Source organism: Canis aureus, chromosome 11 (genome assembly GCF_053574225.1).
Source record: "Canis aureus isolate CA01 chromosome 11, VMU_Caureus_v.1.0, whole genome shotgun sequence".
Lineage (NCBI taxonomy): Eukaryota > Metazoa > Chordata > Mammalia > Carnivora > Canidae > Canis > Canis aureus.
Genome location: NC_135621.1, coordinates 31,605,569 through 31,632,759, shown reverse-complemented (window position 1 = coordinate 31,632,759; position 27,191 = coordinate 31,605,569). Strand labels below are relative to the sequence as shown.

At 44.5% G+C, this 27,191-nt stretch overlaps 1 protein-coding gene across 5 annotated transcripts in view; it reads left to right on the top strand.

The window, feature by feature from the left end:
- The first annotated feature begins 5,532 nt into the window (after positions 1-5,532).
- The window catches only part of HMGXB4 (HMG-box containing 4), a 30,665-nt gene continuing 9,006 nt past the window's right edge, over positions 5,533-27,191 (top strand). Inside the window, exons 1-9 of one of the 5 annotated variants that reach the window (XM_077914712.1) lie at positions 5,631-5,673; positions 10,193-10,291; positions 10,642-10,746; positions 10,945-11,093; positions 11,336-11,414; positions 11,522-11,636; positions 12,184-13,136; positions 24,897-24,978; positions 26,161-26,225. In XM_077914712.1, coding sequence (XP_077770838.1) covers positions 12,252-13,136; positions 24,897-24,978; positions 26,161-26,225 — 1,032 coding nt within the window. In that variant the 5' untranslated portion in view covers positions 5,631-5,673; positions 10,193-10,291; positions 10,642-10,746; ... (2 more) ...; positions 11,522-11,636; positions 12,184-12,251. Of the gene's footprint in view, positions 5,674-6,421; positions 6,666-7,331; positions 7,517-10,192; positions 10,292-10,641; positions 10,747-10,944; positions 11,094-11,335; positions 11,415-11,521; positions 11,637-12,183; positions 13,137-24,896; positions 24,979-26,160; positions 26,226-27,191 lie in introns of those variants that run through there. The other 4 variants (XM_077914709.1, XM_077914710.1, XM_077914711.1 and 1 more) reach the window with 4 other exon arrangements.

Sequence of the window (27,191 nt, the reverse complement as noted above, 5' to 3'; positions counted from 1 at the left end):
AATACAACATAACACCATATAGTGTTTGTGAATAATAATAACTAACACACAACAGCCAGGCATTGCTGTGTAAGAGCTTCACTTTCCTTATTACCATTTTGAGAAGAGAGACATTAGGGCCCAGAGATGTCTAGAACTTGCTCAAGGTCACACAGCTAGAAAGTAATGGAATTTGACTTGAACCTAGTGAGTCCAGCTCCTGAATTAATGCCCTTAATCATTAGTTAGGCTACTCTTACCTCTCATGCATATATGTGATCAGAACATGGCCAATTTCAATTCCTCTGAGAAAAGAGAGAAGGGAATGAGCTATTGGTACTGGAGATAGAGATGGGACTCAACCTGTATTCATCTTTTCTTTCCCTAAAAAAAAAATTAAAATTAAATAAAAATTTAAAACGAGCTAATATAAGTAGAATAATGTTAACATCTGTTTAATCTGTGAGGTAGGTACATGAATATTTGTATTTTGAAGTTGTAAGTGATTTTTTTAAAGATTTTATTTATTCATTCATGAGAGATACAGAGAGAGGCAGAGACACAGGCAGAGGGAAAAGCAGGCTCCCTGTGGGGACCCTGATGCAGGACAATCCCAGGACCCTGGGATCACGCCCTGAGCCAAAGGCAAACACTCAACTACTGAGCCACTCGGGTGCCCCTGAGTTTATAAACTTAAAATATTTTCCTGCAGGGGTTGGGGGAGGAAAGAAGAAACAGAGGGTCACCACTGTCAACTAGAAATGTGCAGTGGGGGAGAGCACAGCCAAGTGGGGAGGAGAGGGCAGGTGCTGGCTCTGCCCCTCCAGACTAAGGACAAACTCTCCATGTGGCCCCGACCTCCCCCAGCACTCCCACTGCTGATCCCACTGCTTGTCATTCTGAGGATATGACGTGGTCCTGAGTGTCCTTGCCTCCCTTTACTCAGTTTCTTCCACCAAGAATGCCTTCTCACTCTATGCAATCAACCATACCCCACAGACAAGGACCAGCTCCAGGGCTTCCTCTTTCTTGGAGCCTGGCGACTGGGGAGCTCCTCTGGGCTCCAAAGGACAGAAGAGCCCTGCTTATACCAAGGGGCGGGGGGGGGGGGGGGGGGAATCCCTGGCTATACAATAGAGCATGGAAGGGGCAGGGGACAGTCTGATCCAGTCACTGAGTACTTTCAAGCTTGTTCAGTGCCTTCTCACTTTCTCAGACGAAAGCTCCTGCCCCAGGAAAGCTCAAGCTGGGGATTATGATTACCAGGCTGGAGTTATGTGGCCACCCCTGAAGTCTGAGCACTGACCTCTGCTGCAGAAGGGAAGCGATGGAGTGGGCAAACCAAATCCGTCACTGACACATCTTCTGTAACTCTCCCAAAAGCAGCTTTCACCTCTGTCGCCTTGAGTCCCAAGAAAAATGGTCTGTCCCACTCTTCCTTCAACAACACACAATCAAAAGGATTCACTGAATACCTACCATGCGGCTGGAGGGAGGGACAAAGATCCTATCCCCAAAGAACGGGGAAAGGACGTATGTCAAAAGGTTACCCCAGCGCAGGGTGGGAGGTGCAGGGGTAGAAGCTCGCAACCAAGCGTGTGGGAACACAGAGCACGACTCGGAGAGGGGATTCAAGCTACATCATGAAGAATAAATAGAAGCTTTCTGGGTACAGAGTCGGCAAAAGCAGAGGAGCGGGGCGGGGGGCGGGGCACGGGGCGGCTGACTACAGACAAGGACACGTGTGCACAATGGGGTGGATGCCATAGGGCACCGTGTGCCCAGGGGACCGGGAGAAAGTCAGTGAGGCTGGGGCAGGTATCAAGGCACATGAAGAATCAAGGCTGTGCACAAAATAGGTGCTGCTCAAAAACAGGAACAGAGAATCACTGCCTTATTACAGAGGGTTTACTATTTGTCCTTCCAGAATAGATTCCTCTGTTAGTTGTGGAAGGACTCTCTGTTAGTTGTTCCAACTTAATGGCTCTGCCAGGAATGGGCCATCACAAGACAGAATTACCACATGACTCCAAGCCAACCGATCATTCTTCCCTGGGATTCTTTCCCATGGAGCAGGTCTCGGGAAGCCCTCCTTGTTCTCCGATCTCTGGGAGACTGCGAACACAGAAGCCTGGGCTACCTGCGGCCATGACTCCAGGCCCATGAGGATGGCCAACCTGAGAGAATAGACCTAGGAGGAAGGGATCTGAAAACTCTGGACCCGGAGGCCTAGACAGCTAGCTTCTCTCTGGCTCGTGGTGTTTTTTTCACATGAGCCATAAAGTTCTTGCTGCTTATGGCAGTTTTAATTAGGTCCCATCACTGCCTCCCAAAAGGGCCCTGTCATGTACATATCCTTTGGGCCTCATACAACAAAGCTGCTCCAAACACAGCTGGAGAGGGCAAAGTCTGGAAAAACAACTCGAAGGTGAAAGTGTCCAAATCCAGCACAACTGGATGGGCCACCTGCTACTACCACGCACTGGGCAGTTTACTCAGGTGCAGTGGGCCAGAGGACAGCCCCGGGCCCTGGCAGCACCCGATCTTCATACATCTCAGATGCCATCCTCGTGTCATCACGGGGCAGGGTGTTCTGCCTCACAAAGCCCACTGTGACCAGGCCCCTCCCCACCCTGGACTACCAAGCTATCCTCCTTTCTCCCTTTCCAAGTCACAGAAACAAAAGAACCGTGGCAAGATACTCAGTCGAGAATGTTTTTCCATCAAGGCTCGGAGGAAGGCCTTGTATCCCATTCCAGGAACTACGGCCTCCCAGCCGCCACCGCCAGCCCCCTTCTGACTAGAAGGCCAGCCTGAGCCTCCAGCCTCCACCTCACCAGATGAGCCCCCAGCCTCCACCTCATCAGAGGAGCCCCCAGCCTCCACTCCACCAGAGGAACCTCTCTGATCACTAGTTCAATTAACAATCCCTACCGCCACTCCCTCCTGCAATGTCTTACCCCACCTGGCATTTTTCTCCACTTTTGATCACCATCTAACATGGTGTCTATTTATTTTCTCTCCCCCCCCCCATTAGCATGTAAGCTCCAGGGGGGGTCAAAGACTCTGAGTTTTGTTCATTGTTCTATTCTGAACACCTAGGAGAGTGCCTGACGCATGTCATGTTTCCAATCAATATTTGTTAAATGAATGACTGCACATGCAGTGATACAAGATTGGAAGAAGGGAACAGACTGAGGAGTGATAGACTTAAGGTCTCCAGGAGGTTAAGATGGGCGATAGTTCAGTATGCCCAACCTCAGGTGGGATAAAAGAAGGAACTGGACAAACGGGACCCTGGGGCAGGCAGGCCCACGCGAGTGGTACGGCTGGGTGGACGCCTATTGTTCTTGCCTGCCTGGGACTCCTTTACCCATCTGACAATACCCCTGACTTCCTGAGTTTATCCTGCTGTGGGGGGGAGGGGTAAGCATGTGACCTGGTTTAAATCCTCAGCACACCCCGCACCTCTGCTCATACCGACTGCTTTTTGTTTGCATACGTGGTCCAATTCAGGCAAGTGAGTCTCCCAAAACAAATGTGTAAAAGAAACTGCCTGTCCAGGGACTTGAGCAGTAGCAAGGATGCTAAAGCCTGGAGGTGGAGTCATCACCTGGAGCCTGAGAATAAGGCCAACTCAGAGGAAAGCACCTCTGTCAAGAGACTTGAGTCCCTCCCTGGATCCAGCCACACCCACAGGTACCAGACTTTTCAGTAATAGCCAATAAATTCTCCTTTCCCAGCAAACTATTTTGAACTGGGATTATGTTGCTTCCATCTGAAAGCATCCTGACCCATACTGAAGAATAGGAGGGGGGGATCCCTGGGTGGCGCAGTGGTTTGGCGCCTGCCTTTGGCCCAGGGCGTGGTCCTGGAGACCCGGGATCGAATCCCACGTCGGGCTCCTGGTGCATGGAGCCTGCTTCTCCCTCTCCCTCTGCCTCTCTCTGTCTCTGTGTGTGTGACTATCATAAATAAATAAAAATTAAAAAAAAAAAAAAGAACAGGAGGGGAAATACATCCTCACCGCTCTTAAATACCTCACAGAGAAGCCTAATGTCGGGCAAGGTATCCCGGAAGAGCAATCCCATATCTTTTGGCGAAACTTACTGACAATCTTTTTGGTGAGCAGAATGGGGCCTTTCTGGTCATTTTATTATTCACAGTTACACTTTGGGACTAAATTCAACAACTTTGAATGTTTCTTTGAACATCTCAGCATCCTACAAACTTAAAAACAATGATTAGAATCCAAAAGAATCCAACATTCTACTCAGTGCAGAGGGAGAAAGAGCATCGCTTGGTGCAAAGAGCACTGAACTAAGAGTCCAACAATCTGGCTTCTAATCCGTATCTGATCACGAAGCGGCAATGCATTCTGAGTCAAATCACCCGCTTTTCTTGGTCTCAATTTCTAAGCCTGCAAGTGTGCAGAATGACTACATCCCCTGCAAGCACCCATCCAATTCTGGCCTAGAAAGCCCACTAAGATAGGGATTCCTGATCTTTGACAGCATCTAAACCCCAGAAAACACACAGGTGTACGGACGCGTCATTTTGCACAGAGCTTCATGGGGTTCACAACTCTAGAAGCCAACCTAGATCTCCAACCTATCCATTCTACAGTAACTAGGACGCTAGCTGCTGCTTCTTAAATTCCTTTGGCAACGGGGAGCTCACTACCTAACAAAGTAGCCAAACACCCTTGACCTGGCTCTAGATAAATGAGCTTATCTTCATATTGAACGGAGATCGTCACACAGCGATTCCTACCTACGAGTCCAAATTCTCCAGGGCAAATCAGAGAGAGCCTCTCTCTCCTGTGTGTGGCATCCCTTCGTTTGTCTGAAGACTGCTTCCACTTTTATTTTTTTTTAATTTTTTTATTTATTTATGATAGTCACAGAGAGAGAGGCAGAGGGAGAAGCAGGCTCCATGCACCGGGAGCCCGACGTGGGATTCGATCCCTGGTCCCCAGGATCGCGCCCTGGGCCAAAGGCAGGTGCTAAACCGCTGCGCCACCCAGGGATCCCTGCTTCCACTTTTAAATGCAGATCATTTGTGAGGAGAAATGCAGACGATTCGCCATGCGAATTATTTTATATGTGCTTCCCCCTCATCCGAAATATGCCAAGCACCCGAACAGCAATGCCAAACTCCAAATAAGCCCCTCTGCTCTTAATCTGCACGATGTGGGCTTCTCGGGGACGGCATTTACGTATAAAACTATCTCGAAGGAAAGGGCATAGCGTTGTGGAAAGGGCACTTGGTTAAGAATCAGAAGACGTGGAGTCGCACCTGGCTCCTCCTGCAACCACCTGTGCGCGGCCGGGCAAGTCACTTAACCTCTCTGAGCCTGGTTCTCATCTGTAAAATGTGAGCCAGCGTCCTACCTCACGGGGGACGCAGCGAGGACTGAACGATACAAGGGTCGTAAAGCTTCCAGCCCACGCCCGGCCCCACCGAAAACTCGCCATCAACTCCCGGGCCCGGGCTCCGCCAGCCGGGGCTCCGCGAGCGGCGCGCTCCTTTCGATGCGCTCGGCGCTCCGTGCGGAGCGGGATTCCCCTTCCCGAGCCGGAGCCTGCGCTCTGGGCTCGACTGAGGCTGCCTGGCCGCTCGCGCTTTTCTCTCCTTCTCCAAGATGGCGGCGGTCGGCGGCGCTGAGGCGGGATCCGGGCGAGCCGAGTGAAGGTAGCGGCGAGCGGAGCCCCCACGAGGCCGGGCTGGGCCCCCTCCCCGAGGCGGCCGCGGCCCCGCCCCGCCGCCACCCGCCGCCGGGGCCCGCGACACCGCCGCGGGGGCGCCGCAGGCCCAGCGCGGCCTAGCCCCGGGGCCGAGCCGGGGACTGGAGTAGCGGCCTCAGGCCGCCCCCGGGAAGGGGCTGGAGCGGGCCGCGGAAGGAGGGCGGGCGGGAGCCGTTCAAATGGGGAAGGCGGGAAAGCTGCGGGGCCGGGAGGGGGCGTGCGGCCGCCCCGGGGGCCTGCGGGCCGGGGCCGCCCCTCCCCCTGCCGGGGCCGTCTCCGCCCTCGGGGGCGCCGGGAGGCCCGCGGGGCCGCGGGGAGCGAGTCGGGGCGGCGGTGCGGCTCGGGACCCGGGGTGCGGGGGGCCCGGGCCGGCGCGGGAGGGCAGGGCCCTGGGCTGGCAGGAGAGGATGCGAGGAGCTCTCTTCTTTTCCTCTTCACAGAGCTTTGTTGAACTAGCTGTTGCTGCAAAACGGCCGGGAGAATCCCATTGGTTTGCGTGGGGGCCGCAAAAATGGTGGTCCTGGGGGCTCCCTGTCTAAGTAGCCCGCTGTGGCGCGTCCTGTCGGAACGTGCCTCTCAGTGTGGTCTCCGTACGGGCCCGTTCCCCCCACGGCTGTTACTTGGAGATTCACTCTATATGGTGCTTTAGAGGAGCACCATCCCCCCCCACCCCCCGCCGGTTAAGCAGGTGGCTGATTATATTCCCTTAGAGCAGAACAAAAAAAAAAAAAAAAAAAAAAAAATCAAAGGAAAGCCTGTTGATTGGACAGAGCTTGTCGAAATTTGTATCGGTGGCTTTTTGGAAATGTGTGTTGTCAGCCAGTCTGTGCGGTGGTCGTGGTTCCGAGCTGCCATGCAGTGAGAGGGTTCAATCCCCATCCCAGGCTGCCGGGATCTCCGCAGTTGGCCGAGCTGGCAGGGGCTGTGAGTGCTGCATAGGTAGGTTCCCGGAGAAGGGAGGGGCAGGAATTCGGAGTGGCTGTGTGCTGACACTGGAGGGGAGCTCTGCAAAACTGACGAGGCCAGCGCGCTCCTGGAAGTGAACCACAGCAGCGACGAGTCAGAGACTGGCTACAGCTGGACGCGCACCTGGCTTCCCTCGCCTGCACGGACAGGCGGCCCGAGTCCGCGGAGGGAGTGCTGGAAGAGAACGCGGACCCTGCAGCCAGGCCCGCACCCCACCCCGCGCTAGACCTGGATGGAGTTCCGGGATTTTGCCGGCCACGTGGATCAGGGGGCTTACTTTGTTCCCTCTCTTTCAACACAGTTACGTTCTGGGATGAAGAAGCTTGCTAGCGATTGCTGAGGCTCAGGTTACCTCAAACAAATCACCTTCTGAAACTTTACCACCACCACCTCCCCAATGATTATCGTTTGGACCTGCAACATAAGAAAATACTGTATCTGATGATTTTTGCTTTTTTCATTCATCACTCTGGTTATCCCCAAAGCTGTGCCTGGACAAAATGCATACAAACTTCTCTACAAGTGGGCCAGCAGCTGCGCCTCCCCCTTTTTCAAACCCTGAAGAAGAGTCCCAGAAGAGCCATTTAACAATTTGCACGTTGCATAAGTACACATCTTTTGTGATGACATGTTTCTGGCCTCCATACGCGACATTAAATAATGAACTTTCACTTAGCTGTCATTTCTTAACACACGGAGAGGAACATAATCGTAAAACTGTCCCTGCCTCTTAAAGTTGACAACATTGAATTCTATAAGCTCCTACATGATGGAATTCAGGAGAATGGGTGTTAACACCTGTTTTACTTTTGCCAACATTTAATGTAATTATGGCCCCTGCTTTCCAATGTGAAAATCAAATCTAGTATTTTCACTTTCGTTAATCCCACAATCTGCTGCCTAACCCTGAACTCTGAATTTATCATGGATAATATTCAAGACCGGGAAGGAATATCAGAGGATCATCTGATCCTCTATAAATGTTGTCCTAACTCTGCCTTTCTTCCATTACTATTGCTTGAGACTTCTTTATCTGGTTTCATCTTTCCTTTGTGAGTCAGCAACCAAAACTAACCCCTGAACTGCAGTATCTTGATTTTAAAGAACTTAAAAATTCAAGGTCCATCAGTCTGCCCAAGCTGTGAGTGGCATGGTCCATTGTGTTTAATTTTAGTTTTTTTAACTCTTGCCTCTTCTACTTCTTTAGTGAATCAGCCTTGCCTTCAGGCCCCACTCAGTTTTTCTCTACAACTTATTTAGGCATGTAATTTATAAAATGCTTCTCAGTGTTTTTATGAAAATTTAAATAGTAGCAGGCCTAACTCCAATACATAATGCTAACACCAGTTCGTGTTTTCTCTGTTGGCCTGTGCTTCAGAAGATCAACTCAATTTCCTGTTCCCTTTCACAACTTTTTAAATCCAGTCATTGTTTTTCAGAGAAGTCAGTTATGAGACCATGAACACTTTTTTCGTAGTTGAGAAGTCACATCATGGTTTTCTTTCTCATACCGTCTTTGGAGGTAGTTACTCCCACTCTGCTGTTAACTCTGTTTTATGTTAGTTTTGATGTTACTCAAAAGAAGGCCAAACTGTAAGTCTCAGGGCCTGCCTTTGCTTCAGTTAGAAGTGTATTTTCTAGTTGACAACAGACTGGTGGCCATATTTATGATATTGAATGTTTTAAGATTATTATTAAACATTCTTAGTCAAAATTCATTTGGCATGAAAACATTTAACTTGAGGTCTCAAGTTGTGGTATTTCTTAGCATTACCAGTCAGTCTATGAAAACTAATGGGACCGACCTATATATATATATATTTTTTTTTTTTTCTAATAAAGTCAGTATGTTTTAGTGCCAGTGAGAGGAGATAAGAGTTTCAAATGAATGGACTTGATTCCCAATGACATTCCCCCTTCCTTCACCACGTTTGGAGTCAGCACCCCTTGTGTGGAAAGGGGAAGGCAGGAATTTCTATTTGAGAAAGTTGAGAATACTGGAACATGAAGAGCTGGCTACATGATATATGTATGTTGCCTCATTTTTCTACATGAGCTCTGACCTTATAAAGCCCTCAGGGCAAGCAGTTCTCTGATTTATCAGTAAAATAATTCAGTTCGTTTGGTTTCTTTACTTCACTCTAGATTCTCTTAACTTTGACCAAGTCCTTTCTTCCTTCTCCTTCTCAGGGAAGTGGAGAAATGCTTTTTTATGTTACTTTTCTTAATGTTCCTTGTAAATCATTCTTGGTAATGCTTTTTCTCTTTGTATGTTCAACTTAGGCATGTGTGTGCATTGTATTTTATCTGACTTGTGCAATTAAGCCTTTTTTTCTTTCTGTTTATTTTAAATGTGACTCTTAAGAGAGTTCCCTTTGTTAATTAGATTTTCTTTCACAAAAGTTACGCACTTCAATATTACTCATACCCACCTGAAGAGACTGGCAATGTCTCACTGAAGAGCCCCTTCAGCATTTCTAAATCCCCATATAGCAATGAAGGTAAAATAAAATTTAAATAAGTAATAAGTAACCAATCCGATCACCTTGTAAGCATTTCACTAACTGGATGAGAACATTCTCATATGTTTAGAATGTCATTCTTAAATTTCCTGCGAAGACTTCCTGCAGGATTTGTGACATTGCCTGTCCTTAAAGTACTTGAAGAGCTTTACCTTAGAGTGCAGTCTGTGGCTTGTCATTGTCAAAGTCAAAGTAGACATGTAGACTTGAACATCCAAAAAAAAGATTTTAACAAATTCAAAATGATGTTTAGAATATTTACATTATAGTAACTTCAAATCAGTGAAAATCTTAATAATCATAAAAACTTCACCACCAATGGACAAATGATAATTCTTCTTTACTTTCACCTAGCCTTTTAGAAAGGCCTGATAGCCTTGAAAGCTATCATGTGGCCAACTAATATAAGAAGTGTCTTTGCTTTTACACCTCCACGTTTTGAGCAAATTCGTACAGGCCAACAAAATGCATACCAAAAAAAGTACACTCTAAATGTCTTTCATATGTAAATTGCAGTACAATAGTTGTTAACCTGTCACCAATCCACATGGTAGGATTTTACGGTCTGGAATGTTTGCTGTAATCTGTCTTCCTCTGCATCTTGCTTTATCTGTGCATTTGTAGCCACGATTGAACCTTTCCTACTGACTTAATGTCAGTATTCACCATCTCAGTCTTGTCAGTCCTGTTGGCATTTCAGAAATTCTCATAATTTTGAGCTATTTTTTATTACATGAGAGGTATTTTATATACTTCACCAAACCACAACTCTAACTCATAAATCAAATTAAGCCCAGCACACTTCCTGCAGTTTCAACCCCAATGTATTTACAAACAGAATGAGGAGGTGACAAGACACTCCTTTATTTCTTGCTGCCCTTCCAGTCTGCCCTTGGATCACTACGCATTTCCATCTGGAAGGTTGCTTCTCCACAGTGATTTCGCATTACAGGAGGGTTTTCCTTCTTTGTTTCTCAGACCTGGTCCTGTAGACGGGAAGGAGCCTGGACACAGTGACACATTCACAAAGGCCCTGCAGGACCGCCATGGCTTATGATGACTCCGTGAAGAAAGAAGGTATGACCCCTTAATCTGAGAAGCATTCCAAAGGGGGTTTCCTCTTCGATTCTTGCAGCCCATGGACATAGAGACCAGGACTGGCCATCACAGCCTGGACTCTCAGTGATGGTCCAGAGCAATATTAAGGCACTCAGCCTCCACATCATCCCCAGACTGGGCCCATGGAAGCGAAAACAAGGACAGGGTTCCAACATGAGAGCTGAAATATAAGTCTCTGTAGTCTATTGGGGTGATCGCCTGCAGCACTCGTGGTCCTTGCCAGCTCCAGTGTGCAGGAGTCTGGGGATAGGAATCACATTTTGGACTCCCACAGAGCAGCACAGCACATGAATCCTTATTCTTTTCAGCCTTACCTCTGCAAGTCTGTGTCCACCTGCCAAATCACAACTAAGAAACCATGTCTGAGGATGCACATTGGGCCTTTGCATAGCGTGGAAGCATTGTTTCTTCAGGTTTGGTTCTTGTCATTTGCAGCCAGGTCATCAAAAAATACTCTTGTCCCCTTGGATCTTAGTCCTATATTCCAGTGGACTTGTTGAAACCTTATTTTAACTTGGAAATGGAGGGACGGTTGGATTACATACATGGTGATTTGTTTGTCACTTACTTGACCTTTCTCATTTCCTTTCCCAAACGAACCTGGCTTTCAGATTGCTTTGATGGTGATCACAACTCTGAGGACACAGGACTAGCTGCTGGACGAAGCCAACGAGAAAAGAAACGTTCTTACAAAGATTTTTTAAGGGAAGAGGAAGAAATCGCTGCTCAGGTCAGAAATTCTTCCAAGAAGAAGTTAAAGGTAAATTCGAAACATTTGAATTAGGCAAGTTTTTAACTCTCTCCCATCCTATGTCCTAGTACTTGAGGAAAGAAGTATATTTTTAAAACCTTAAAAAAAATAAACATCGTTCGCTATTTTTAATATTTCCTGTGTTTTGCTCTGTCTTCCTAAGTCAGAACTCAGAGAACAAAATTGGTGCCAAACTGCCTTTGCTTCATCGTCTTACTCATTGGTCAATTCTTCTTCCTCTTCAATTCCAGGATAGTGAACTTTATTTCTTGGGGACGGACACGCATAAGAAGAAGAGGAAGCACTCCTCTGATGATTACTACTATGGAGGTAAGGAGGGGAAAGGGCAGCAGGTGGGATGAACACATCACTGGTTCTTGGAGTCGGGGTAGGGGAAAGGGATCCAGATGTTGCTGACTCAGTGGCCTATTTAACAGGACAGTGGTTCTTGTTCTGAGTGCCGATAAACCAGTGTGAAGGAGGAGAGAGGTGGAGGGCTGGTATTTTGGAGGATTCAGCATAGAAGAACAGTCTTCATTTGTGATATACCAGGTACCAGGTTCCTTCTCCCCTCAATCATCCACTTATCTTCTGCCCATTATTACCTAGCACCCCTTTGCCATATGTAGTCCTGGGCCCTCTGGCCTGCACCTGTGGGTTACTTCTTAGTCCAGTGCATATCCACTCACAAAACCAGTTTTTCTTAGCTCTCTTATACGCAAAGCTGATGAGACTAACCCTTTACTAGAATGGGCTTATCCTGAACACTGAAACAAATGACACTCTGTCTGCAGTGTAACCAAAATTGTAACTGCTCGTAATCCCACAGCTTAGTCCGTTCTTCCGGGTCTGTCCTCTCTGGTTGCTGTGAAGACTCAGTGCAGAGAAACAACTCCAGTGGCAAGAACTGTGTCCAGGGTCAGGCAACATCTACCAAGCCAAGAAGCACACGGGCATCATCAGGAATCAGTTGAAGGGACTCCCCTCAAATCATTTCTCTTAGCCTCTTCCTCACATTAGTTGAGTGTTTTTGGTGAGAGAGGAAACTTGTTGGAAGTTGGTTTGTCATGTGGACATTACTTCTCTTGATTATTTCCAGACATTTCGTCTTTGGAATCGTCACAGAAGAAAAAGAAAAAGTCCAGCCCGCAATCTGCCGATACAGCCATGGACCTGTTGAAAGCCATCACTTCACCACTGGCAGCAGGCTCCAAACCCTCCAAAAAGACAGGGGAAAAGTCCTCTAGTTCTTCAAGTCATTCAGAGAGTAAAAAAGAACACCACAGGAAGAAAGTAAGTGGAAGCAGTGGGGACCTGTCCCTGGAGGACGGTGGTTCCCACAAATCAAAAAAAATGAAACCGCTGTATGTCAACACAGAGACACTGACCCTTCGTGAGCCTGATGGCTTAAAGATGAAACTAATTCTCTCACCAAAGGAGAAGGGAAGCAGCTCAGTTGATGAGGAGCCTTTTCAGTACCCCTCTCAACAAGCTACTGTGAAAAAATCCTCTAAGAAATCAGCTCGGGATGAGCAAGGTGCTTTACTCCTAGGACACGAGTTACAGAGCTTTCTGAAAACAGCCCGGAAGAAGCACAAGTCCTCCTCAGACCCACATTCCTCTCCTGGCCCCGAAGGCTGTGGGTCAGATGCCTCCCAGTTCCCAGAGCCCCACAGTGCTAACCTTGATCTTTCAGGACTTGAACCTATTCTGGTAGAATCGGACTCCTCCTCTGGTGGGGAGCTAGAGGCCGGGGAGTTAGTCATTGATGACTCTTACCGGGAAATCAAGAAGAAAAAGAAGTCCAAGAAGAGCAAAAAGAAGAAGGACAAGGAGAAGCATAAAGAGAAGCGGCACTCCAAGTCCAAGAGAAGTTCAGGCCTTGCAGCTGCCCCAGCAGGAGAGGTCACACCTGGCCCTCCTCCTCCCAGCGTCCCACACACTGGAGCTGCTGCCCCTCCCCCTCCCCTGCCCAGCCTCCACACGGATGGGCACGGTGAGAAAAAAAAGAAAAAAGAGGAGAAAGACAGAGAGAGAGAGAGAGGAGAGAAGGTAAACCATTTTTTTAAGTGTTGGGGAGTGAGTGATGATAATAGTAAGTGGACTTGGAATTAGGCAGCTGAGGTGAACCGCAGGGAGTGTGGTGAGGCCAATCTCATGGGATGACATGAGGTGTAAGATATTGCCAGGGACCAAGTCTCTCCAGTTCAAAAACAGGAGCAATCTTAATTTTTCATGGGTTTTTTGATAATGGTGGTCTCCCATCGTGCCAAGCATAGGTTTAGGGATACCGTTGAAATTGGAATTCACGGAAGAAGCCGAACCCAGTTCCTTTCACTGGGCAGCACTGTCTGCCTGGGGCAGTTGAGAGAGATGAAAAGGTATTTTCTAGTTCATTTTGAGAAACACATTTTCAAAATTAGGAAAATAACGACCCAGGTTAATGGAATGAATTAATGGCCTTCCGCTAACTGGTGTGGGCCACTTTCTGGTATTATTTTTAGTGTCAAATGTATGTTCTTTCAACAGGCAAGTGCTTGCTGTTTACCCAGCCCAGTGCTCTAGGTGGTGTAGAGAGGTGCCAAGCTGGGCAGGACATAGCTCCAGACCTTCAGGAGCACACTGATTGCTGAGGAGATAGGAAGGAGAAATCAGCGACCTTGGTTGAACTTTCCTGCAGCTCAAGAAATCTAGCAGTTGTACTTTCAGGGCTGAGACTATGTTACTAAAGGTTTTCTGTTAAAAAAAAAATAAGCTGTTTCCCCTGTTATCAAAGTAATGTATTAATTTTATAGAAATTTAGAAATTCAGACTTGTGGAAAGAAGAAGGTCAAAAAACTTAGTTTTTCCACCTAAGGACAACCATTTTCTTCCTTTGTTTAGAGTAATGCAAACTGAAATGTCAGATTAAAGAGGAGATATTAAGAAGGAAAAAGTCAAGTATATTAAGAATTTGGAAATGGCAGTTTCACTTCAGTCTGTAATTGAGGTGTAAATTATGTTTCCCACTACAAAGAGTTATCTTTTTTTTTCCTAAGATTTCTTTATTTTAGAGAGAGCACGTGCGCACAGCAGGAGTAGAGGGAGAAGAAGAGAGAAACTAAGCAGGCTCTGTGCTTAGCCCAGTGCAGAGCTCGATCTCAACACCCTGAGATCATGATGTGAGCTGAAACCAAGAGGCAGATGCCTAATTGACTCTACCACCCAGGTACTCCAAAGAGTGCCTTTTAAGTATGTATATCTCAGAAATTAAAAGCAAAACTATACCTTCCAAGCCAAGAATGAGTTTGAGCATAAAGAACTGGATAGTCAATTATTAGGTCAGGTTTATATTCATTTGTTTATTTGAAAATTGCTTCGTTAAATCATACATATTCTGTGTAAGATTGTTATTTCTCCTGAGAATTTTCATTCTAGTAATATATGATAGAGCCATAACTAATCTTACAGCACTGAATAGAGGAGGGCAGGGTGGTCAGAGAAAGCCTATAGAAGAGAAAGGATTTCAGTGGAAGGGAACACAAGAAAGCAGAAAGACATTTACGAAGTAGCCTAGCAAAACAAGTGAACTCTAATCCTGCGTTTCTAACTGCCTGATAAATATTTCCACCTAGATGCCTTGGGTTCTTCATACCCGTGTGTCACTAATTATGCTCATCATCCAGATTCCCAAACCTGCAGCTCCTCCTCCACCTGCTTCCGTGTTCCCTGTGTCCTTCCAGTCAACCCAAACTCAAAACTATATGCTTTTTTTTAAGATTTTATCTGTTTATTCATGAGAGACACAAAGAGAGAGAGAGGCAGAGACACAGGCAGAGGGAGAAGCAGGCTCCATGCAGGGAGCCTGACATGGGACTCGATCCCGGGTCTCCAGAATCAGGTCCTGGGCTGAAGGCAGCGCTAAACTGCTGAGCCACCCGGGCTGCCCCGAAACTATATGCTTATAATCATTTTTCTCAACACTTCATCATGAAACTTTTCAAACAAAAAGCTTTGAAATTGTACAGTGAACACCATATGCCACCCAATGAGATTCTGTAATTACTGTTTTGCTCTTTGCTTCATCACACACCTGTCCATCTATCAATCCAACTTTTATAATGTATTATAAATATAATGTAAATTATACATCTATAATGTGAATTATAGATACCATACACACCCCTAAAGACTTCAGCCTGCATATCATTAACTTAGGTTTAATATCTGAATTCAAGGCTTTTTTTTTTTCCACTAGAATTTACTTATGCACAAACGTACACATGTTTATATACCATTTGGTGAGTTTCGACAAATGCGCACAAACGTGACCAAACCTCTGTCAAGATACAGACATTACTATCATCTGAAACAGCTTTCTCATACCCCTTCCCAGTCACTCCTTACCCCTGGAGCCAACCACTATTCTGATTTTTTTCCCAGTTTTATATTTCATTTTTACATCTGACTCTTACCTGTTTTCCCTCTCCTCTGCCTATATCCACTCAAGTGTTGAGCCTAATATTATTCCTCCTTAATAACTTCCATGACTTTATGTCCTCCATTACCACTATCCCAACTTGGGCCTCATCCCTCCCTGTACTTAATGTGATACATGGCCTCCTTTCTGTTTATTCCCCAATGTAATTAGTATACACTGATGCCAGAATGTTCTTAAGTACCACTTTGATGTTGACATCTGGTTCACCATCTTCAGTGGATCCTTACTGCCTTCACGTAAGAGCATAAGTTTTGAGAGGCCCAGGATCGTGTCTCTCATGCTCTCCACTCCATACCTAGTGCTGAACCCACAGTCTGGCCTGTTGTAGTTAGTCCATAAGTACTTGCTGAAGGAATGAATAAATGTCAGAGTCCAAACTCTTGGTCAAGCATTCATAATTATCTGGGATTTAGCCCTAAATCTTCCTTCTCAGCTGTACCTCTTAGTCTGCCTCACATGTACCGTGTGGAAACCAGACTTGGCCCTTACATTCTACCTCTGTTCCTTTGCTTGTTTTTATGGCAGTCTTTATTCTCCATCTATTAAAGCTCTGCCTTCCCTTCAAGACCTAATCAAATGCTGCCTCTTCCAAGACATCCTGACCCTCCAGGCAGAATTAACTTCTGACTTCCCATAACACCTTGGCTGTGGGAAGTCACTGCACGTTTTGTCCCTTGTGTTGGAGCTTTCTTTGTGCATATTCCGTTTACTTTATTAAAGACTGTAAGCTCCCTGGGGACTGTCTTAGTCACCCTACCTTCAACTCCTTAATGTCCTTGCTAGGCATTTTGTGATAGACTATATGGATGCAAACATCAGTATTGAAAAGGTAGGTCAGGTGCAAATTGTAAAGAATTTTGAGTTAGTTAAGGATTTGGCAGCAGGCACTTTGGGCTTATGAGCAGGACTTAGATAGACTCTCAGTGATCATTTAAGAATAAAGTGATAGCACTGCAGCAGGTGGGTGAGACTGAGGAGAGATTGTAACAGACCACCCAGGAGGTTATTATAGGCCAAGGTATCAGGTACTATAAAAGCCCGATAGAAACAGCTGAAGAGACAGATTCAGGAGAATCTCTGAAGGAAAAACTGACAAGATCTGACAATAGGACTCAGATCTGGGAAAGCAGAAGCATAAACGAGTATAAAAATGGCCCCGAAGATTTTGAAATTATAATCTCCGGTGTAGGACTTACTTATAATTCCTCCATGTGGCTAGCACTTGCTAGTTTAAAAAAAAAAAAAAAAGGTACTTTTGTTTATAGCAAAAAATTTATTAGGAACCAGTATTTGATCATGACTGTCCAAACCTGAGGTAGTCATACTCTGAATGTAGTCATTTATCCAACAAGTATTTATGGAACATGTACCATGTTTTTTAAAACTTGACCTATGCAGGAAAACTTGCTGTGGAGTGTGTTTTTTGCTTTTTAGAGAGAGTGCTCATGCTTATGCACAGTGAGGGTAGGGGGTGGTACAGATAAAGATAGAGAATCTCAAGCCAGCTCCACTCCCAGTGTGGAGCCCAACATGGGACTCAGTTTCACGACTCTGAGATCATGACCTGGGCCAAAATCAAGAGTCGGACGTTTAACTGACTGAGCCACTCAGGTGCCCCATTCTGTAGAGTTTAAAAAAAAAAAAAAAAAATCCTTCCCTTGGTTTTGTTTCAGTAAAAAAGAACTATCTAAAAGTCCACCTAGAGATAGAAAGGAAGGTCTCAGGAATAGTGTTCCCTCAACTACAACAAACAGAGATGGGAAAGCCAACTGATAATGAGTGCCAAAAGCCTCTGTGTGCCCTTTCTACTTTAGGTCCTGTGACCAGGACTGGAACAAAAACAGAGAGAATCAAGAAGAATGGCTATTTTGGGAAAAGAAGATAAGTCAGGTTTAGACTCTTAAGATAGAAGTGTCAGGAGATTCAGCATATCGAAGGTTAAGAGTGTGGGCTAAGGAGCCAAACCACTTGAGTTCAAATCCTGGCTGTGCTACTTAGAAACCATATGCTGTTGGGCAAGTTGCATAATTTCTCCATATAGAAGGTGTCAATGACAACAAACCTACCCAATAGGGTTGTTAAGGGTTAAACAATAATAAATGTAAAAGGATTTATTTAGGACCACAGTGTGCCAAGGCCCCCTGGGGCCACAGCCAACTCACAGGGGCACCACTGGATATTTTAAATATATTAAATTTTCAAGAGAAATAGCAGTATGTGACATCAGTCAGAAACCTTAGGAACTACTAGTTTGAGGTAATTCATGGTTATAACATCTTATCATGTTATATTCCTTTCAGTACCATGTCTTTTCAAAGCTAGTCTTCCATGGTAGCTATGGTAAAAAACAAGTACCGCATGAAAACCCACATGGGCACCTAGGTAAGTTCAGGAACTCTGGCTTTGCATATTAGTGAGCATTTGATAAAAGTTACTTGTTACAGTCTTAAACTCGGGAGACATTCTAGAGAGCATTGGAAATGCAAGACCTAGAACTCGGTAGAGCAGTTGAAACTAGGGTGAGAACTGGAGTGTTCCTATACAATAAATGAAATCCATGAGCTGATAAGAGGAAGTAGAGCCTAGAGCAGAATCCTATAAAGCATGCACCTTGGGACACCAGAGAAGGAAGAGGGAGCCAGTGGTGTTGGAGGAGAAACCAGAGAGGGGCCAGTGTCACAGAAGTCAGGGAGCAGACTGTTCGAGAATAGACTGGACTCCCAGTAGAGAGGATGAGGAGTTCCACTGCAGCAGGGAGAATGGGAGCCAGCCTGGCACAGTCCACACAGAAGTGAGAAGCTAAGGCAGCAGGGGCAGAACTCTAATTGGACAATCTTGATACAGGTGAAGGGACTGGGCTCTGCCTCTGGTGAAAGGTAATGCTCTCAGTGCTGAATTTTGTTTGGGGAGGGACTTTGTGCGGTTTTTATTTGTTTGCTTGTGTGTTGGTTTGTTGTTGAATCCTGCTTTCTGAGAAGTTGTAGAGCAATCATCTGGTGATACCTTGATGATGTCCCCTTTAAGGTCATCCCAGTGGAGTGGAAGTTTTTGTTTGTATTAGAGGAACAGGATCCAGTAACTTTTCAAAGTACCTTACTTTGGGTTTTACTAAATCAATAAAAGCCCACTCACTACCACTCAAAATAATATGTGTGATGTCGCCACTTCAGAAGCATTCCTTCAGTTATCTGTATGTTTCCAGAATGTTCATGTTTCCTCTAAGCAAGCTGAGGCCAGCCAGATAGCTTCGTATCCAGCACACTGAGACACTGTTGTTGATGGAGTGATACACTAAAGTCTCAGCTATAGCTAGACTTGGGATGACATTACACACATTATCCCTCTGGTAAAACTGAAGTTGAGTGACAACAGTGATAAATGGTAAAAGTCAGTAGCCACCGTCTAGTGCGTGCCTGCTGTGTGCCAGGCTCTCCTGGGCATTTGGCATCTCTAACGGTCTTGACTGATGGTATTAGTAGCCCCATCTGACAGAGGAAGAAGCTGAGAAGAAAAGACGTGAAGTTGGGATTTTTTTAATTCAATTAATTAACATATAATGTATTCTTAGTTTCAGAAGTAGAGGTCAGTGATGCATCACCCTTATATAATACCCATTACAGAGCTGAAATTTTAAGAGGTTTCATTAGTCCCACGCCTGAACTCTTTCAGCTATACCACATACCTTTCTAAAACTTCCAGAGATGGTTGTCCAGTGCTGTGTGTCTTTGTCAAAGCTGAGAGTAGGTTCTAGGTCAAAGGATACCAACACCATGTGCTAGTGTCTGAGATCAGTCTAAGTGAGACATAGAGATGTTTCTAAGTCAAAGAGGCAGAGTATGATGAAGTGCAGACAGCCTGGGGTCCTTGTTCTAGTCTGCTGCTTACCAGCTATTCTTTGGTGATGCTTCCTCACTGCTTGTTTGCAAAATGCAGCTGTTTCGATTAATAGCAGATACACATAACACAGTCCAGGGCCTGGCCCTATAAATACCCATGGTTATAATTACTGTTTTTTATCCCAAGTTCTTCAAACGCATAACGTATGCTTGAAAACATCTTTTTAAAGCTTTTTTTCCTCATCTGGTCATTTCTCGTATTAGACCAAGCAAGGGGACTATGCTTTTATGGTTTTGTGTTTGTTTTGCTCTTCTTTATTGTATAACACCCACCACGTAGGAAGCAGACTCTGCAGTTATCTCACCTGTTCAGACAACCGTGAAGATCTAGAAAGAAAACAGGGTCTCCAAGAAGCAAAAGCAAGTTTCCCGCAGCTCATTGGAGCGTTTCCTGGGTGCAGGGGGAAGGCAGGCTGGCCAGAGATGAATCACGTGACCTCTCTGACCCTTTCCTGTTCTTTGTTAGAAGGGCAAACTAGTACCCAGCCCGCTGCACCTTTAGGGGCCTATGAAAATCAGAGGAGGTAATGAAGTGGATTCAAACTCTGCCCCTTTCACACACAATTCTGAGACTTTGTTATCCATCTAGTGCATGTTTCTTCCGCTCTTTAGTTGTGCCGGGCAGTGGCCAGGTGCAGTGGATTAAAGATGAATAAGATGCTGTGCCAGCCAGCTTCCCATCAAAGAGCACTCTGGGTGTAGGAAGAGGTCAGAAAGTATTTCAGTGAGTCGAGCCCCAGCACAGGCTTGTGCGGGGTGCCAGGGGCAGGGGTGAGTACAAGGGAAGCCTGGGATGTCAGAAAAGGTCTCCTCGGGCAGGCTATTATCATCTGAACTGAATCTTAGGACCAAATAGGAAGTAACAGGTAGAGATGAGGAGTAAGGCATCTCATTTGAGGAATGAAAGGTATTGTGAATGAAGGTATTGAGATACCAGAAGGCTGAGGAGGTTCAGAGAATTGCAGGAAGTCCTTGTGACTGAAATGGAGCCAGCAGATTAGATAAAGCTCCTAAGGGTGGACCTGCCTTCTAGAAGGCAATGGTGGAGCAGAGTCACAATTAGTAAATTACCAACAGAACAGCTCTGTCTTTGGTTTTTAAGATGATCTAAAGGCTGCACTGAGTGTTTTATCTGTGGTGTATCAGTGAATTTTTACAGGAACCCAGTGAGGTAAAGGCAGTATAATCTCCATTTCTCAAAAATAAGCTCCAAGAAGTGAAATAACCCGCCCAGGGCACCCTTCTGTTCAGAGGCAGAGCAGGAATCTGCACCCAGGTCTTTGTGATTGCAGGATCCATGCTGTTTCCACCACATAGAAATGTTGTTTAGTATTCAGTGGCGTATTATGAGGGAGAAGTATAGAGTATGTTTTAGAAATATTTCCATTCAGAATGGTTTGAATAAAAGCTTTGGTGTGAAAACCTTACTACTTTGGCACCCTTTCCTTTAGCCAGATCAGATTTAGGGATCTCGGTCAAATTAGTTCAGAAGAACATCAGATGGTATCATGGTTACAAGTACGGGCTCTGAAGCCAGACTGCCTGCATTCATTCAGGTGCTAGCTGACTCCTACATGTATGACTGTGGATCTCAGTTTCCTTGTCTTTAAAATGGCAGGAATGGGGCACCTGACTCAGTAGAGCTCAACAACTCTTGATCTTGGGGTTGTGAGTGTAAGCCCCAAGTTGGGTGGAAAGATTAAAAAATTTAAAAAATTAAAAATAAAATGGCAATAATAATTTACCTCATAGGGTTGCTGTAAGGTTTATGAGTTTCTACAGATAAAGCTTTTATACATCATCTCCTACATAGTGTTAATATCACTGAAGCAATTGGATTTTTGTCATCAGCAGAAGAAAACCAAGGGTTTTTTTGTGGGTTTTGTTTTGTTTCATTTCGTTTCATTTTGTTTTATTGGGGCGTGAGGGGAAGAGTGTGCAGAGGGAGAGAGAATCTTAAACAGATTCCATTCCCAGTGCAGAGCCCTATGAGTCTCATGACCCTGAGATTATGACCTGAGCTGAAATCAAGAGTCGGATGCTTAACTGACTGAACCATCCAGGCACCCCTTGTTTTGTTTTAAGATTTTGTTTATTTATTTTAGAGCAAGAGAAAGCTCACGTGCATGGGCGCAAGCAGAAGGGGGGCTGAGGGGGAGGGAGAGAATCTTGAGTAGAGTCTACATTGAGCATGGAGCCCAACACAGGGCTTGATCTCATGACCCTGAGATCATAACCTAAGCTGAAACCAAGAGTCTTAACCAACTGAGCCACCCAGGTGCCCCAAGCCAAGTTTGTTTTGTTTTGTTTTTTTATTCCAAGTTTTATTTTTAAGATTTACAAGTTATGTTTTGCCTTAACCCTCAGATGTTTTATCCTTTAAAAATGTTCTCAAACTAGAGTTTTGGGTGGGTTTGAAGAGATTTTCCTCAGATCATCAAAGTTATAAAACTTTAAATATGACTGCTTTATAAAGAGCATTAAGAAGTTACTCTTTGAAAGGTCTTAGTATTGTGCTATATGTCATCAAACACTTAAAAGGAGGTTCTGGCTGCACAGTTACAACATCATGAGTCATACTTAGCAAGTGGATTTGTTGGGAGTCACTTGCTACTAATAATAAAGTATCCAAGTTTTTAAAATATTAACATTGTATTAAGGGGAGTCCTTGTTACTCCAGATATAAACACTGTGATGCTTTTGCAATGCTGAATGTTTTCTTGCATTAGAAAGTCTAGAGTAAGGCCTTGTAAGTAAGTAAGAAAGCCAGTAAGGCCTTGTATTTAGAACCATGTGGAAATGTCTTGTATGCATAGAGATCATCATTATTTGTATATTTCTAACTACTAAGCTACATTCAGAAAAATCTCTGTGCCCTGGAGAAAGTTTAACACTTCAGTTTGAATTCCAGACTTTCAGTACACAGAGCAGAGGGTTGCATTTAGCACAAAGGTTAGGATCTCAGGTCAGCACATAAGGTAAAAATTGTAAGGGGTCCAAGTTTCCCTGAAAATCCCTTAGGAAGGCCAGCTTCACAACGAAGGCTGACAGACTCCAGGTCCGACAGAGTGTCAGCCCAGTGCAGCTGGTTTCTTCTCAGCACCAGGTGAAGTCATTGGCATTGGTTCAGGAGCCATAATTATTTTTAAAATTATGTTAGCTACAAATAACAGAATCACACTTGATTAGCGAGTTGCACACACTAAGATATACAGGAACTTTCTAAGGAAAGCAGGATTATGCTCTTTGTCACACTAGCTCCAAGAAAATAAGTTCATGGAATCATCTAGACTAATCAGTCCATCCCTCTCTCTCACAAATGGCCAAATATAGAACTTATATGAACTCTACCCCATTGTATCTGTGGCCCATAAAAGGGGATTTGAAAGAATTGAGCCTTAGTTAGAACCCTTAGAACATTTGGGGATATGCAGCTTGCTTCTAAATTAATATTAAAGATGCACCCAGAACTCACTTCCATAGCATCTTAAAACAGGACTGGCTTCACCAAATCTCCATAAATAGGACCTTCTCTATGTAGATGAAATGGTTAAAGTAAAGACCTTGCTACTGTTTCCTTTATCTGTTGAGGTCAAATGATTTTACCCTATTATTCTTTACCAACATTCCTTATGTTAAAAAAAAAAAAAAAAAAAACCTTGTATTGGCTTTTTGGTTGCTGTAATTTCTATTTTGAAAAATACAGAGGGAATAGAAAAGAGCCAATAATTGGTTTTCCATTGTAGCCTAACAAATTACCACAAATTTGGCAATTTAAAACAACATCTATTATCTCATAGATCTATAGATCAGAAGTCCAGACAGGGCTCAACTGGGTTCTCTGCTGGTCTCTCACAAGACTGAATCAGGGTGTTCCCCGAGCAGGGTTCTCCTCTGACACAAGAGGTCCTCTTCAGGCTGTCGGCAGCATTCAGTTCCTTGCAGTTATAGAACTCATGGCAACTGTTTTCCTCAAGTTCAAGGCTAGCAAGAGGGTGTCTGCTGTTGTGTCTCATCTCTTTCAAGGGCTCATCTGACTTACTCAGGATAAGTCAAACTTACTCAGGATGCTCTCCCTTTTGATTAACTCAAAATCAACTCACTAGGGCCATGGGGCACCTGGGTGGCTCAGTCAGTTAATCATCCAACGCTTGATTTTGGCTCAGGTCATGATCTCAGAGTTGTGAGATTGAGCCCTGCTTCCGGCTCTGCACTTAGTTCAGAGTCTGCTTAAGATTAAGATTCTCTCTCTGTACCCCCCAGCCCCGCCCTGCTCACTCTATGCGTGTACACACGTGTCCATACTCTCTCTCTCAAATAATTTTTTACATATAAAAAAGGTTAACTCACTAGGGACCTTAACTACGTCTGCAAAGTTCCCTTTGCCATATAACAACAATCACGAGAGTGATTTCCCACCACATTCACCAGTCCTGCCCACACTCACGGGGAGGGCATTATACAGGGCAGTGTACACCAGGGGCCGAAATCGTGGGAGCCATCTTAGAATTCTGCCTACCAGAAAAATAATGCTGTAATAATGTTATCAAGTACCTATGGAAGTGCCAGATACTGTTTGATTAATTTCCACCCCTAGGTTAAATGGTATTACCCACGTTTAAACTAAAGCTCAGGGAAATGAAACAGTTTGTGTTGCTAATAAGTAGTATGGTCAGGATTCTAACCTAGATCTGGTGGCATTCAAAACCCACAATCTTTCCATTTTGCTGTACCACCTTGCTAAACCCTGTAACTCCTCTCTCCCTGCTTGTGGAGGTGTCATAATACAGTGAAGAATGAACATGCTTCAAGTAGCACAAAGCAGTTTGTTAAAGTGAGAGGGGTTCATCTTACACTGACTACCAAAGAATTGTCTTCAGCTATTTATTTACTTCTTGCCCTGGACCACAAGAATGTGAGTAATAACATAATGATAAACTACAAGCAACAGGAAAAGCAAGATCAGGAAACTATAAGATAAGAAATCAAAACCAGAGGAACAAAATGAACATAAGATTTGGCTCTTGGCTTTCTGGTCCCAGGGTAAAGGGAAATTACATGGTTCTTATTTTCAAAGGCGAGCAAAATAGCTCAGGAGAGGTAAAGGTTTTCTCAGCACGTAGTTTTCAAAGAAATGTGTAACATGGGATTTTGTGTAGGAAGAATGAGTGGCCTTACAAGTAATTATCAAGTAGCTGCAACAACCTGAGAAATCTAAAAATAATTTAGCATGTGATTTTATTAAATAAATACTAAATATAATTACAAATGAAATATAATTAAAAGTTATCCTGCTTGAGAAGTTGATTAGGGGTTTAGAACTCTTCCCTTAATGAAAAAGTAGAGGTCTCTTTCTGTTTTGTAACCATGGATTCAAGGTTACTTGACTTGTATTCTAATGAAGTCTTATCCTGTTCTATTTTTATGTGATACTAGCCAAAAAAGAAGAACATGTCAGCCTACCAGGTCTTCTGTAAAGAGTATCGGGTAACCATCGTGGCTGACCATCCAGGTATAGGTAAGAACATTTCCAATCTTCAGTTTTTTTACTTTCCATTTATATCTCTCCAGCAGTGCCAGTCAGCAGGCACCTTGTTCCTATCTTATTAAAATAACACAAATCTCATTTTTCTCCTCGGTTCTGAAGTCGCTTTAGATTTCATCCAAGTTCACTGCATCCATAAAAGAGATAAGTTTTCTGTTGATAGCTCTTAAACTGATAAAATGGGAAACTGAGTAAAAATAAATGTTCTGAAGCACAGTACATAAATCCGTAGTTGTTTATCTCCAAGATCCTACAGCTGACCTTTCCCTTTATCTGGCTCTTGGGTGTGAGTTACAGCGAGAGGCCTTACATTGCTCATATTTGTCTCTGTGTCAGAAGTTAGTGAGGTGAGAAAAAGACTCCGCCACAGACCTTGACAAGTGGCTTCACCTCTACAGTTCTCATTTGCCTAATGTGTACAATAGCTTCACAACCTGCTTGTCAAGGTTGTTGTGAGGCACAGGGAAAGTACCATGAAAGATCTGAGTGCTTTATAAAGCATGACCTTGCCGCACAAATGGAAGGGCAACTTTGCACATCTAGAGAACTGCTTCTGGGCTGCTCGAGGGAAATCCTTTGGGTCTCCGCTCTCAAAACTTGGTAAAAATTGAACCATTTTTATCAAATTATATAGAACATGTTTTCTTTAACCTAAGTTGATAAGCTCTTAAAATGAGATCGCATTAGGGTAGCCTGGGTGGCTCAGTGGTTTGGCACCTGCTTTCGTGATCCTGGGGACCCGGGATCGAGTCCCACGTCGGGCTCCCTGCATAGAGCCTGCTTCTCCCTCTGCCTGTATCTCTGCCTCTCTCTCTCCCTGCATCTCTCATGAATAAATAAATAAAATCTTTAAAAAATAAAAAATAAAATGAGATCAAATTAAAAGACACCAGAAAGATGCTCAAGGGATAAATCCCTGGAGAATAGATATGGGAGAATTTGAGCCTATCTCATAACCACCAAAATAGCCCTCTCCCTCCCTAGAGAAAAGAATCAAGAGAAGTGATGGGCTTTTAGTTTGGTTTTCTGAAAGAACCTTGTGCTATTTAAATCCGAGCTAGAAAATCCTTTTTCTAGTTTTTGCTCTTACCAATCTTCTGTTTGGTTTATAGTCAGACCTTTACTGTGTTACATTCTTTTTACTCTCTATGTCAGATTTTGGGGAACTTAGTAAAAAACTGGCTGAGGTGTGGAAGCAGTTGCCAGAAAAGGACAAACTGGTAAGTACACTTTTTTACACACAGTTTTCATTGCTTTATGCCTTCCAAAATGTGTAATTCTCCTATAGCCCATCCAGCCAACAGTGAAAACATTTTAAAAAAATCACAAATCAATAGAAAATGGTTTGTCAGAGGGTGTTAACACTGGCTGTGCCAGTGTGCTCTAGTGAAGATTCAGCCTCAGGGAAGCCATCTTTTCTAGCCTCACCTAGTTGTTTTCCAACAACCTTACATTTGAGCCAAAAGATGACCTAACTTGGGCAGCGATTAAGGGTCAAAAGAGAATCTAAAATCAGCCCTTTCCTGCAAACAGCCACTGGTGAGGCTATGTCTGAGAATGGAGGAAGGTCATCTGCCTCCTGGTTACTGCCAATAATAAAAATAGGGGCTGTGCTTCCTAGGTGAGCCAGTTGCAGGTCATCATCCTCATTGGCCATTACCAAATAATGTACCCCATTTTCAAGAAGACAGGAAGACAAGGTAATAGTCCTATCAGAATCATTTCCAGTCACTCCCCAACCAGCTGTTGTAAAGGTGGTCTGGGAATTCATCTGGGTAAAACAAAAATATTTGTCACCCACGTAGGTTATTTTCCATTCCCATTTTCCATGTCATTGTCATCCTGTGATTGGCGTTACCAACCAGCAGGTTAAGATAACTATTTGAACCCCATGGGCATCATACTGACCCACATGTTTACCCTGTGATTTTACATTTTGATCCACGAGTGATTGCAAAATCGATGCCGAGACCTACCCATTAGCATAGAGGCACATTTATAGTTCTCCATTAAGTTACACTGTAGTTAGCATCTGAGGGCTATCTGGTAACCCTTCAGCTTCAAAATTGCTTTTCAACCCCTGCCTACCCACCTCCAGGCTTCCCTTTCTTTCCTTCACTTTCCATGACTGCTTTTCCTTTTACGTCTTGTCTTGTTTCATTTATCATAATTTATTTGGCCCTGAT